Genomic DNA, 13,113 nt, shown 5'->3' on the forward strand with positions numbered 1-13,113 from the left:
AGCCTAAGATAACTGGAAGAAACGCCCTAATTGATGCCTAACTCAAACCCTCCATCTAGTTATAAAATTTGTACAGATATACCTACGTAATGACAATGATAGCTTTGAAATGCTAATAAAATAAAACTTATTACTAGGAAAATCCACTTACTAGCATAGTATTCTGCATTATATAGTAGTAAATTTGGAAACAAATCTTCCGGACTATGAAGTTCCTTCTGCCTATTTTTGTCTTTGTGGTGAGCCAAGTTATTTTCCGAGAAGACTCACTCAATGCCATGCCAGTGGAGGGCATCTTTGAATTCCAATAATGTTCATCTGCACTGGTAGCCCTGAAGGTACGTATCTTGGCTACGTGAGATGGAAAGAGGGGGAGATAGTAGACGTGGGGTGTGATTAAATACCCCCTATGTAAAATACCCAGGAGTTCTGATATTTAATATCCAATCATTCAAAAATACCTCTATACCGAATTTTGTGGAGAACCCCAAACCACATGTAAAAGGAAATTTTGCGGGGAAAAAGGTACCCACGGTTGATCTGCGTATTGGTGTATTTTTGACCTATCTATTGGGGTATTACCACGACCTGGCGACCTGGAGAACAAAACCTCTCACATTTCCTCCCCTACCAATAATCCACTTCATCCAACAGCCTCATATCTGCAAAGATGAAGTTCACCATCACTTTCGCCCTGGCAGCTCTGCTGAGCACTGCCGCTGCTCAAGGCCTAGGCGATCTGCCAGACTGCTCGGTATGTGTTTACAGTCAACATATACCTGCCCCAAATGTGCCGCCTGCTAAACAACCCATTGCATAGAAAACCTGTGCTACAGGTTCAATCCCCCAGAACTGCGGCATTGATTTCAAGTGCATCTGCGAGTCAAAGTCCTTCCTGGACGGTGTCGCCTGCTGCATCGCTGATAAATGCTCCAAGGCGGACCAGGAAAGTATGTTCTCCTCCTTCCCCTCAGTCCCTAATTTGAACACGCAAATACGGGATTATTGCAAATGAATATGCACAATGGATAGCGGAACACGTACAATGGGCTGATCTGTTATTCTTCACCACAGCAACCATCAAGGTCGCCAAGTCAATCTGTGCCCGGGGTGGTGTGACCGATCTGCCCACCGAGGTTGTCTGCTCGAGCAGCAAGTCGAGTTCCAGCTCTGGCACCAGCACCAGCTCGACCGAGACTGGAACCAAGTCTAGCACTGAGACCTCCGGTGCGACTAAGACCTCGGCTTCGACTACTGTGACGGGCACCAACGCTTCTACCACCGACGCTTCTACCATCGCCTCGAACGGTGCCTCGTCCGTCTCTGCTGCAGCAACTAGCACAGGTGTCGCTGCGCTTACCCACAAGGATTCTTCGCTCGTGGCTGCTGCTGGTGCTGCGGCGGCATTCGCCATTCTGATCTAAAATGAAGCGTGCTGGGTGATTTCGGGGGAGATGCGATAGTATGTTTAGCAGCGCTGAAATGTCGTCATGACGATGGAATGAATGGAAACACGAGAACTGCCTGAGGATGCACCTGTATCTTATTTTATCCACAATATAGTTTTAATTGATCGGGTACACGGTGTCTAACTTTTCAATGGCGGAGGGATATTTCGTAGTAATAATACACTCATAGAAAGAAATACTGGGGAACCAGTGGAAGTGCTCAGATTTCACGGGTATCCTCCAGCAGCTTGGTCAGGCGTTCCTGGCGCTCCTCACGGAGGGTGGCGAAAGTCTGTAGAGTAGCACATTAGCAAGAGAAACAGCCAACGGATCAAATCTGTCCGATTAAGACAATCTCCACTTACCCAGAACCAAAACATCATTTCGAAGAAAGCAAAGCTGAAAACCACCCGGTTCTTCAGGCGATCCAAGCCTCCAATAGCCGCAGCGCTTGTATAAGACGAGGCCAGGTGGTCACCTCTGCTCTGGTAGATAAAGAACGCAATTCCAGCATACACAACAGAGCGGCACGCAGCAACTGCGGTCCAGACGCTCCAGTAAATCGTCAAGGACTTGGTGATATATTCGGGCAAACGCTGTAGAACCTGCAGATCCTCGGCGGGGAGGTTACCATTTCGGAGGGGCCGGATATAGGGGAGAGCTTCATCGAGAGCTTCGTGGAAGGGAATATTAGAAAGCAGGACGAGGTCGACAAGTGACTCGATAAAGATGAGTATGGCACAGAAGGTGAAGGGGGATTGTTGCGGGCTTGACAGGGATGGAAAATCCTGTATCAAGGGTGTTAGCAGTCAATTAATTTAGGTAGATTCATTGCCATATGGTAGAAATGGACTTGTGAATCAGGGATGTTGGTGTGGGCGTACAATCTTCAAGGCTTCTCCCATCATAAACACCAGATCACAGTCGGTGATCACCTCCGGGCTCTTGACCAGGTAGCCGGCGATCACAACCAGAAACACGGCATGTGCCTGGATAAGAGTTTTGGATGAAAGTAAAACCATGATGGGCGAGTCACAATGGCACAAGTTGTGGACAAGAGGAAGTTCCAAAAGTCACAGATGGAAATAGCTTGGAGAGTTGGTCCGAGTGTTCTTTGGCCGCAGCACATGTGGGGAAAAAGCAGCTCCGGTTGAGATATCCCCCACCAACACAACAACTGAGACGATTCGATCTGATTTACGACTTGATGCATGCTGATTAAATTGCGTGAATTAGTACTGGAATATAGCTTAGTTCCTATCATACCACATAGTGGTCCAACCCCCGACCATCCTTTACAATGACCGACCCAAACCCAACATTCAACACAGAGCGCCATGTTAAATACTACCTCCGATGCCTGAAGACCTTCCTCCCGTCCGCCTACACTTCCAATGACTCCAATCGCATGCTTCTCGCCTACCTGACCCTGTCAGGATTGGACGTGCTTGGGGTTCTCCAGAGCAAAACCACACCGGAGGAAAGACAAGGGTACATCGACTGGCTCTACCACTGCCAGGTGCCCTCGGGCGGATTCCGTGGCTTCCCAGGCACGGACTTTGGGCCAGAAAAGCGAAATAAGGATAATGAAGCTTGGGATCCAGCTAATGTCCCTGCGACATTCTTTGCGCTAGTCAACTTGCTCATCCTCGGGGATGACCTGTCGCGTGTCAAGCGACGGGAGTGTCTTGAGTGGCTTCCTAAAGTCCAACGCGCCGACGGAAGCTTCGGCGAGCTTGTCGGTCCTGAGGGGAATGTAGGGGGACCTCGTGATTTACGATACTGCTGTTGTGCTGCCGGCATACGGTATGTCCTGCGCGGGCGGAGTGAGACGGGGCTTGATGGTGTACCGGATATTGATGTCCTGGGTTTTGTTTCTTTTATCGAGGCGTGTCAGGTATGTGGATATCCTGAGATTCTGTCTGCGATTAGGACACTAACACAGTCTGACGACACAGACGTACGACGGCGGGATGGCTGAGTCTCCTTTCTGTGAATCGCATAGTACGTGTCTCCATTTCCGCCACCTGAATCTTCTAACGACTGATAGGTGGACATACGTATTGCGCCGTTTCGTCTCTAGACTTCATACGCCGGACGTCTAATGATGTAAAATCACTACCCCTACTATCGGCAGGCTCTAATCAATTCGAGGCTTTAATTACATGGCTAGCTTCAAGACAAACAGCCCAGCTGGAGGAACCTGAGGAAGACGAAGACGATGAAGAGCTTGAGGTGACAAAGACGGGATCTCTCGATGATAGAGTCCGCAAGTTACCCAATGTTCAACCCCTCGGGGCCAACACAATACCATGCGCCGGATTCAATGGCCGATGCAACAAATATGCAGACACATGCTATTCATTCTGGAACGGAGCGACACTGGTGGTAGGTAACCTGACCCCCTAGCCAGTAGTGATTGTTTACTAATGCGGATGTCAGATGCTGGACCAGTATTCCGTGGTCGATGAAGTTCGCAATCGTCGATACTTGCTGGAAAAGACTCAACATCTTGTCGGTGGGTTTGGGAAGGGGCCCGGGGATCCTCCTGGTAAGGCGATAGCATGCTGATATCGATACTTTGTTGCTGACCAAACATGTAGATCTTCTTCACTCATACTTTGGCATGGTGTCCCTGGCTTTCCAAGGTGAGGCGGGACTCAGCCCCGTCGATCCCACGATGGGTTCTAGTGAACGCACAGTCCGACATCTTGAATCGCTGCCTTGGTGGCAATCATGAAGTATAAAATACCCGTGCATGTAATATGACGATTGTTGTTCAGCCATTCCACCAATTGGCTCATGTCAGCATGCATCAGCCAATAGGTGCAGTCCACTAAATTAATTGGGCGTCGGTGTACATCGTACGTTGTACATGTACTGTCCACAAGTAAGGGTTGAATCTTAGGCAGTAAGGTAGTAACAACACATATTCTCCTACCTCCAACATGCGGCGATCATGATCAGTTTGTTGTTTCGAGGCTGCAGTCGAAGTCTTGCATTCTAACCAATTAAGTGACATACCTACCTAGGTACACGGGTTTGCTAACAATATCGCATTATGAACAGTGTCAGGAGATTCCTAGATAGTAACGGAGTCCGGAATAGTTAATTTGGCTGAAATATATAATGTATGTTGTATATTGTACACAAAGATAATAATAGAAGACGTTAAAAAAAAAAAAGGAGAGCCGTCCAAGTCCCGGGTTCTCCACACGGTCCACGTTCCCGTTGACGTCTTGGAATCTTCCCAAGGCCTTTGTATGCAATTTCCCTTCTCCTTTCATCATTTGCGGTGTTACTCTATTTCTCCGGCCATCTTTCCGAGCCCCCAGCTACCCCTTTCTGAGACTTCTCGACCTCTCACTCCGCTCCGAACTGTTTATCCGCGCATCTCGTGTCCCGTTGAATGGCACCCCCGGCACACCAACCATTCCCAGTCAACCCCTTGACGCGCAGAGACTCTCTCGACGAAACTTGGGCAATCATAACATATGCCGCCCCGAACAAGAGCGGGGGTTCAAAGCCAGAAACAGAAGGAGAAGGTGCGTCATCAGGGATGCGACATTGGGAGCTCCGCCGGTTCCTTTGTTCGAGCTTTGCGCGGAGTCCGCGGAAATATGGCTAACTAAGAATTCCCGACAGCTTGCCAACTCCTACAATGAACTCCTTGAGTAAGCGATCTCTTTGGTTCCGGTCTAGATGGCCAGTTGCGCTAACATGGTACTTCTCCGCAGGGAGTTCTCCTCCAAGGATCTTCGGACTGTAGGGAATTATACATTGGGGAGGTTGATTGGGAAAGGTTCCTTTGGCAAGGTCTATCTCGCCTCGCACAAACTCACCAATGGCTCCAAGGTAGGTCATGTCATGCGAAGAACAAAGTTGTGGAGGCAATGCTGATCAAGTCCGCAGGTGGTACTCAAATCGTCCAGCAAGGAGGACACCAATCTCGTGCGCGAGATCCATCACCATCGCCAATTCCTCCATCCTCATATCGCGCGGCTATACGAAGTTGTGGTAACTGAGAGCCTCGTTTGGCTTGTGCTGGAGTATTGTCCTGGTACGTTACAAGCATGTCAGAAGACGCCTGGGGAAACACACTGACAAAACTTTGTTCTAGGCGATGAGCTCTACAACTACCTCCTTCGACACGGCCCACTACCGGTAGAGAAAGTGAAGCGGATATTTACACAATTGGTGGGAGCGGTCGCCTACGTCCACAGTAAATCATGTGTGCATCGCGACTTGAAACTGGAAAACATATTGCTGGATAAACAAGAAAACGTCAAGCTATGCGATTTTGGATTTACACGTGAATATGAAGGAAAGGCTAGCTATCTTCAGACATTCTGTGGGACGATATGCTATAGTGCACCTGAGATGCTCAAAGGAGAGAAATACGCGGGCGAAAAAGTGGATGTATGGAGCTTGGGAATCATTCTATATGCGCTTCTGGCAGGCGAGCTGCCATATGACGATGATGACGACCAAATCACCAAAAAGCGGATATTGTCAGACGAGCCGACCTTCAACGAAAAGTTCACGGACGATGCCAAGGCTTTGGTCAATCTCCTGTTGTCTAAACGGCCTTTGATTCGACCCAGTCTGGACGAGATACTGGCTCATCCGTTCCTTGCGGAACATGCCCCTGAGCAGCTTGCAATCTTGAAAATCCCAAGACCATCGCCATTTACTACGCCACTGGAGAAGACTACCTTGCAGCGGATGAAAAGCGCTGGGGTCAATATTGACGAGGTCATTGAAAATGTCCTTGCTCAGCGGTGCGACCCGCTGGCTGGCTGGTGGGCCCTGCTGATTGAAAAAGAGCAACGAAAGGAAACAAAGAGAGAGCGCAAGCGTCGCGAGCGGGAGGTCGAAGCAAAAAACCTTCGTCGTCTGAGCGCTGCGAGCAGTCGTCTAGAGAAGCGATCATCGGCTTTAATGGAGGTGGAGGAAGAAGGCTCAGGGTTGCGAGATCGTGGGAGACGGGATAGAAGAAGCTTACCATCTCAGTTGGCAGTGCCAGATCTTCCTGCGCTTCCTGAACCGCTTCCTGTATTCCCAATTGAGGTCACCACGCCACCATTGCCGCTCGACAAAGATTCTATACGGTCCCACAACTCGACACGACGCCCAGTTCCCCCGCCAAAAGACAGGCGGCGATCACGGCCCAGCATGCTGCATGTCAGCGCATCACAGCCAGAGTTGACACAGCATCACGGCATCTTCCGGCGTCGCACTAGTCGTCGTCACCAGTATCCGATACTCAGCCAACTAGCATCTCTCAAGCATTGGTTTGTAGAGTCGGCGAAGAGAGCGCGGTCTCCCCATGCCAAATCGACGAGCTCGCGCAAGTTTCTTTCCGATAAGTTGAGCCCAGCGAAGAGCCAAGATACCGGAAAGAAGCCCGCCGCCTTGTCGTCCCCAGCAAGCGAGGTCACAGGGGAGGATGTTGTGACACCCACCCAGGTCAAACGAATCTCCAATGCTAGCAGCCTCGCTCCTAGCAGTGCCTCATACCGCCAAAACCGCCACTCTTACCCTCGCCAGCCGCGGCCATTGAACACCAGTCATAGTAATCATCGAAACTCTCTCTCGCCCTCACCTATCACACCACGCGGATCCTATCGGCGTTCATCGGCCGGACTACGAGGACGCAAATCTACATCCTCCTCGGTGTCATCGATTCGCAGCATCCATCACGCTCGTGCTCACTCCCGGGCCTCTTCGATTTCCTCCAACAGTATAGATACTATCTCGACGCCCACTGCCAGAGCCTCCAAATCGCCTCACTCATCTGTCAAAGTCCTGCCTACCACCCCAGGTGCCTCATCCCGCTTTCCGAGCAATATTCGGTTGGTAAGAGGGCCAGGCGGAGCACCTCGAGAGATTGGCGACCACCCAGGTCAGATGTCGTCGTCGTTTAATGAGGCGGTACCAACGCCATTACTCTACTCGCCCTCTTCAAGCCTGGTGTTTGCAAGGCGAAAGAGATCTCTCTTCAAGGGTCCTATGATCCATACCACTAACTTGATGGTGTCTGGCGGGATAGGCAACTCTCCCGTTCCCGGTCAGCCAGTGAATACCAGCGGTCCCGACGTCACCGCAGGGCGGCCTGCTGCACGCAAGAGCCGAATTATTGAGGAAGAGGAAGATGTCGAAGGGATTGAGGAAGAAACTGAAGAAGTCGATGAGTTCGACGAACCTGTCACACCAGGTGATATCGTTACCCCCGACGAGCACCCAGCAGATGAGACCGGATCTCCCTCAAGCGGCAGAACGCCCTTTGCTCCTATTCCAAACCATGAAACCAGTCCCCTTCGGCCTCCTCGCTCCTCCTCTTTCCGCTCGCCGTCCGATGCCGCAGACAAAATCGGCATCGCTGAATAATACCGATATTAACCCGACAGCTTCCTTGCAATTTCTCATATGTGCATTAGATTCGGGTGTTCCTTTGTCCATCCCACGATCCCTTATTCCTATGTTTGGTTAGACGATAGATCTTTTATACCCCCACTTACACAGCGTGTTTCGTTTTCGTTTCTTTGAACTGTCTCCTTTTCGACATAATTGGATCCATCATTGGACCTACCCTCTCCCTCTCTTGCGCTCTTTTCCTTCACGTTTTCCTAGCTTCATGAAGCGCTTTCTCTCCCCTACATTTCCTTGAACCCTCATGATGATTCGACCCTCGCTTGATTTTGATGTCTTTTGCCTAGCATTCCCCTGTCTCATATAGAACGCTGTCCCATATCATCTCGCTGGATTTATCAGCAACAAAATACTTGCATAATGAAATTGCATAGACCAGTACCAATTTTGATCTCCCCAACTCCTAACTAAGTTATGTCTCCACGAGCCGACAACCCTTTCCAACGCAAGAAACATTATATCCCATCCAAAACAACCACGATCCGCTGGATAGATAAACAAAATCCCTCCACCACGCATTGTTCTAGATAACTAGAAACCTAACTATAGTAGAGAATAAATAGAGCTCTTGGATTTGTAGTACGTGGATACAGTCAAGTCCCAATCCACCTTGGTCGAGAGCCTAGATAAGAGAAACGAATTCACCTCACTTCTTTCTCACTGCTAAGAAATTTCTGAACTGATAGATATAGGTTGTTCAGCGTAGATTGAATTGGAGAGTTCGATCTCGATCTGAGGAAACCGACGTAAAGAGCATAAACAAGGATCTCATGTCAGTAGCCAATGTGCAGCAACTAGAATATTTGACTTAAAAGTGAAGGTCTGTTGAACTACCTAAATAGGTATCCTCTGAGGCTCAGGTCAACCTTGGAAGTCACCTCCAGAGGAGCTGGGCAGTCGTCGTCTTCTCTAACCTTCCCACTTGTTTTCCCTTTCTTCCCTTTCTTCCTTTCTGCTTCAAATTCGGACAATATCACTTTCATTATTCCCATCACCAAGCTTCATTTACTCCACCATCCCATCTCGACCGTCCCATCTCCAAGCTTCATGAAGGTGGGATCTTCCCCTTTGACCGGCCTCTTGGGCTGCCCCCAAGAGATCATCGATGCCATTCTTGCGGAGCTGCGACCAAACTTGGCGAGTATTGCGTCCGTCACTCGTGTGTGTCGTAGGCTTAACTCGGCTGCCACTCCAAACCTGTATGGCTCAGTCATAATATGGCGACCGATCCACGCGGATCGCCTCGCCAGAACAATCAAGGGTAACCCGCGCCTCATTCCCTTCATTCGAATGTTGCAACTTCACTACCGCGCTATCCCACATTCCATGACCAACGAGCGGCATATGGCCATACTCGTTAATACCCTAAGCTTTGAGTCAACCATTGGGAAATTGCCCAATCTTAGTTCTCTGGTCATGAAGACGGACTGTTTCCCAAATCCGGTCAATCTGAGACTGTTTCGTAAACCCGATAATCTGTCAAACCTTCGTTCATGTGAGATTTCTATCAGGCTACAGCCAAACCTCATTGAACTTCCCAGTGGTTCTAATGACATTCCAGGCTCACTCGGACACGACTCATCTCTCTGGCATCGGTGGATCCTCAAGCCCGTTGATACTGCCTTCTTTCATTCGGGCCTCGAAAGCCTCGCCCTCTCTCACTGTGTCATTCGGGGACACAGACAGAATATTCCAAAAAACACACCGACCCGGTCAACATCATTGAAGAGTCTCATGTTACTGAACTGTGAAATCAGCACATCCGGTCTCGCGAGGCTTATGGAATATCCGCGTGCATTGGAAAGTTTTACTTTCAAGGGCGAGTCTCGTGGAAATGAAGAGGACATGCACCAAGGATATACCCGACAAATGTACGTGGAAGCCCTCCAGGCACAGTCCTCTTCGCTGGAGAAATTGAACTTGGATATATATATGCCATGGGGGAAGATGATCAACCTCACCTCGTTTTCGGTTTTGAAAGAACTCACTGTCACTCCCAGCCATTTGGCTGGGAGTCGTCATGGTAGTGAATATCTCGATCACAAAACAGCTCCCATGAGGGGGCTTCTACCACCAAGTCTCGAACATCTAACCTTCTGGGACCCAAGGTCAGGGTACTACCAGCACGAGGATTACTCTCTGTATGAGAATTCTTACCTTAAATTCATCATTCATGTTGGAGCAAATTCTCGTCTTCTTCGGGACTTTTGCCTTTGGGATGTCTACCGACTCATTGCAAGTGGGGAGCTTCCCAATCTCTCACATTTCACGTGTGTACTAGCTCCTCCTCTGCCTATTGGTTATTATGCGACGTCCGAAACGGTTACGGCGAGAATAAGACAGGAGGAGGAAGCCTTCAATGCGAGAATGTTTGATACAACACGAACATTTATCGAAGCCTTCCGCGAGTTGGGGGTTCAGCTTTCTCTATTGCACGATGAGTTGCCTGTGTCAAAAATCAACGACTGGGCTAGCCCACGCGAGCTCAATTCTCATCGCTCTTTGGTGAATCGTTCCACTTTTTGGTGATGTGAAAAAAAGTATTTGATGATTTTGAGCGTGTATTAGCAATACACTGTGTCAAGAGCTACTAATATGATATGGTATGATTGTTGTCAAGGCCCACAAGGAATAATACGATTGAATATGATCAATTTGGAGAATAATTCCACCATCGTAAGCCTGGCATGTTAGGTTGGTAGTATATATAGGCATCCGGTTCTTGGTAGAAGTATGCGTATGGAGATGGCTGACTATGCTGGAGGAAGAACAAAGAAGAGATGGATCAGTACGATACCAAAGAGGCCATACTACATAGACTATATATTGTTGAGGCAGCCCTTCTGCCTAAGGCAGATAGGACCTCTGCTCCTCACCAGGATTGATCCCCTCTCTCCTCCTCCCTCTCAGTCAACAGCTCAACTTAATCCATGGTATTCTGTCCACTTTGCCTTCTCTACATATATCTATACATATATCTATAATAAATATTACGAGGCTTTGCTGACATGAGTTGAAGCTTTTGCTTTTGTCGAACACATTCATCCTGGTGATTGCTTTTCATTGGGAAAATGACGATTTGACCGTACAGCCACTGAAAAAGTGACAGTTTTCACTGTGTGGGGATTTCAGGTTTCTCGACCTACTATCAACACTGCGTCCGGCTTCGATATGAAGCTCACCAGGTATTGTTTATCGGATTTGATGGGCCAGTGTGTTACTTTGTACTATGACGTGCGCTAAGGATGCACCTTACAGATATACGTGGAAGCCATCAAGCAAGTTTTCTTCCCTAGAGAGCTTAGAACTGGACCCTCCCATCATATCTACATATCGGTCTCTCAGCCCTTCATCTACCAGGGAGGAAGATAATCGGCCTCGCCTCATTCTCGCTTCGTTCTTATTTTAAGAAATCTCACTATCACTTCCAGCTATTTGGCTGGGAGTCGTCAAGATAATGATTATCTCGACTACAGATCAGCTCCCATGATGGGGCTTTTATCACGAAGTATCCAGAATCTTACTTTCTTGGGGGTCCGGTTGCCATCTTCACGACTACCATCTTTATGAGGATTTACACCTTCGCGCCATCATTCACCTTCAAAGGAATTCTCGCCTACGTGAGGGCTTTCATGTAAACGATAACAATTCTGACGTCGGTTTTCTCATATCCTACCATGCTGTTCTCTTCTAACCTTTGAACAGCGGTCCATGTACACAGTTAGCGACATTATCCAAGGATGCCAACACATCCTTGGCATCCTTTATCCATCTTTGAAAGGCTACAGCGACATCACCACCCCGTTTGAAGGTCTCTCCCGTGCAAGGGCATCCAAAGTTTCAAGGCTTTTAATCAGCGAAAGGTTCATGCGTTCACCAACTCATTGCTTCTGGCGCTGTGAGACGGCGCAGATAGGGTCATTTGACCGGAACATTCGGCACCGATGAGAAGTGTATTCGTTTCAAATGCGCCTTAGCACCCTCCTCCTTCGCGCATTGGTAACGCAACGTCCGAAATCGATGCTGCGAAAGCTCACGCTAGCTCAACTGTCATCATGCAATGCTCAATGGCGGTCTTACATCGAATGGGCCGATTGGCACACAAGCAACTATTCATCGGTGCAGTGAAGTGGCATCGAGTCCAAGTTCAGAAGATCGAAACGTTCCAGGGTAATGAAGCCGACGTTGCGATATTTGGCATGGTCCGGACGAAGCGTCTCAGTTTCATGTGGCACTTTCAGAGGCCAAACATAGCCCTTAGTCTTCCTTCCTTTTTACCCGAGCTCCAACATATCGTTTACACTTCTTCACACATCTGCATTTCGCACTCGTCTCCTGTAATACCTGTCAGCAATTGACTTTCTCTTTGCATCTGCATCTGGTTCTCATGCCTATATGTTCTCTACTCTCGGAATGTCGTGAATGATGGCCCTTTTGCCAGGTCTCCGTCGGTCTGAGCCGACTCGGTACACACTCTGGTGACATCAAAATCCAATGTCACCAACTAGCCAGAGGCTGGGACAACTAGCCACAAGTTCAATGATCCGGAAAGCTGGTTGAGAGTCACAATCACAAGCATGACTTACGATGTTGGATCTGTGGGACTCAATCTCTACGAAGCTTGCGATCGTGTGATTCTTTCGGCGCCAGGGAAATCGGGGAACCACGAAGCACAGGCCGAGGGACGGTGTCTCAGAGTATATAACCCTTTCCCCGAATTCTTTATCCCGAAAGATGAGGAAGATTGGAATGACCTTGTTGCTCGCAAAGCCGGCTTGAGAAATAAGACAATCCTTACCATCCCGGCTGACTGGCTTGCATCCGCCTCGGAGGCGACGCCCAATATGTGATGCTCCATTCATACTCGCCCCCAATGTCGCGTATTAGGGTTTTTAAAAACAAATGCCACCAGTTTGGGCTTACCACCCAAGTCCTACAACTCTACCAGTCATCATGGTTACCTGCTGGGTTGCCCCTCTTTCCATCACTATTAGCTAGTTCCTAGTATGGGAGAATATCACCGCATCATTATTATCATCAAGGACATTCCACCTTTCTGTATAACATGTTTCTTTCAGTTTTGATTTATCTCTCTTTTGTCTTCTGATATCGTATCTAGCTTTTCTATTTCTACCATTCAGTTAAAAAAACCGTTAGTTACCATTTAAAATCAGGGCTACTTCGAATTTCATTCAGTCATTGCTGGTAATCAAACATCGTTGTATCGTGTGGT

General features: G+C 48.6%; 7 protein-coding genes across 7 annotated transcripts; 6 read left to right on the forward strand and 1 right to left on the reverse strand.

Annotated features, from left to right (window-relative positions):
* Window positions 1-670: 670 nt before the first annotated feature.
* N7471_004185 (CFEM domain-containing protein) lies at window positions 671-1,424 on the forward strand (the record flags this gene model as incomplete). The annotated part of the gene is made up of 3 exons (XM_057276904.1): window positions 671-754; window positions 821-950; window positions 1,075-1,424. The coding sequence occupies 3 exons, from the start codon at window positions 671-673 to the stop codon at window positions 1,422-1,424; spliced, it is 564 nt and encodes a 187-aa protein (XP_057136514.1).
* Window positions 1,425-1,668: 244 nt separating this feature from the next.
* On the reverse strand, window positions 1,669-2,470 carry N7471_004186 (uncharacterized protein; the record flags this gene model as incomplete). The annotated part of the gene is made up of 3 exons (XM_057276905.1): window positions 1,669-1,740; window positions 1,814-2,236; window positions 2,333-2,470. 3 exons carry the CDS (start codon window positions 2,468-2,470, stop codon window positions 1,669-1,671), a joined length of 633 nt encoding a protein of 210 aa, XP_057136515.1.
* A 153-nt stretch (window positions 2,471-2,623) lies between these two features.
* Window positions 2,624-4,605, forward strand: cdc43 (protein geranylgeranyltransferase type I subunit CDC43). The gene is made up of 6 exons (XM_057276906.1): window positions 2,624-3,345; window positions 3,407-3,452; window positions 3,499-3,836; window positions 3,891-3,999; window positions 4,052-4,367; window positions 4,460-4,605. The coding sequence occupies exons 1-5, from the start codon at window positions 2,749-2,751 to the stop codon at window positions 4,186-4,188; spliced, it is 1,227 nt and encodes a 408-aa protein (XP_057136516.1). The 5' UTR covers window positions 2,624-2,748; the 3' UTR covers window positions 4,189-4,367; window positions 4,460-4,605.
* A 337-nt stretch (window positions 4,606-4,942) lies between these two features.
* Window positions 4,943-7,838, forward strand: N7471_004188 (non-specific serine/threonine protein kinase; the record flags this gene model as incomplete). The annotated part of the gene is made up of 5 exons (XM_057276907.1): window positions 4,943-4,993; window positions 5,094-5,122; window positions 5,186-5,303; window positions 5,361-5,508; window positions 5,569-7,838. 5 exons carry the CDS (start codon window positions 4,943-4,945, stop codon window positions 7,836-7,838), a joined length of 2,616 nt encoding a protein of 871 aa, XP_057136517.1.
* Window positions 7,839-8,927: 1,089 nt separating this feature from the next.
* Window positions 8,928-10,409, forward strand: N7471_004189 (uncharacterized protein; the record flags this gene model as incomplete). The annotated part of the gene is made up of 1 exon (XM_057276908.1): window positions 8,928-10,409. One exon carries the CDS (start codon window positions 8,928-8,930, stop codon window positions 10,407-10,409), a length of 1,482 nt encoding a protein of 493 aa, XP_057136518.1.
* A 700-nt stretch (window positions 10,410-11,109) lies between these two features.
* Window positions 11,110-11,450, forward strand: N7471_004190 (uncharacterized protein; the record flags this gene model as incomplete). Its single annotated transcript, XM_057276909.1, has 2 exons — window positions 11,110-11,276; window positions 11,312-11,450. The coding sequence occupies 2 exons, from the start codon at window positions 11,110-11,112 to the stop codon at window positions 11,448-11,450; spliced, it is 306 nt and encodes a 101-aa protein (XP_057136519.1).
* A 1,007-nt stretch (window positions 11,451-12,457) lies between these two features.
* On the forward strand, window positions 12,458-12,730 carry N7471_004191 (Helicase C-terminal; the record flags this gene model as incomplete). The annotated part of the gene is made up of 1 exon (XM_057276910.1): window positions 12,458-12,730. One exon carries the CDS (start codon window positions 12,458-12,460, stop codon window positions 12,728-12,730), a length of 273 nt encoding a protein of 90 aa, XP_057136520.1.
* Between the last annotated feature and the right edge of the window lie 383 nt (window positions 12,731-13,113).

The sequence above is a fragment of the Penicillium samsonianum genome (genome assembly GCF_028829775.1).
Source record: "Penicillium samsonianum strain IBT 33392 chromosome Unknown utg000003l_segment0_segment0, whole genome shotgun sequence".
Taxonomy (NCBI): Eukaryota; Fungi; Ascomycota; class Eurotiomycetes; order Eurotiales; family Aspergillaceae; genus Penicillium; species Penicillium samsonianum.

Excerpts from the sequence above, each read along its gene's own strand:
- cdc43 (XM_057276906.1), top strand. The coding sequence starts at position 2,749 with ATGACCGACCCAAACCCAACATTCAACACAGAGCGCCATGTTAAATAC. Across the intron at positions 3,346-3,406 it reads CTTTTATCGAGGCGTGTCAG|ACGTACGACGGCGGGATGGC; the intron begins GTATGTGGATAT and ends CTGACGACACAG. Across the intron at positions 4,000-4,051 it reads GGGGCCCGGGGATCCTCCTG|ATCTTCTTCACTCATACTTT; the intron begins GTAAGGCGATAG and ends CCAAACATGTAG.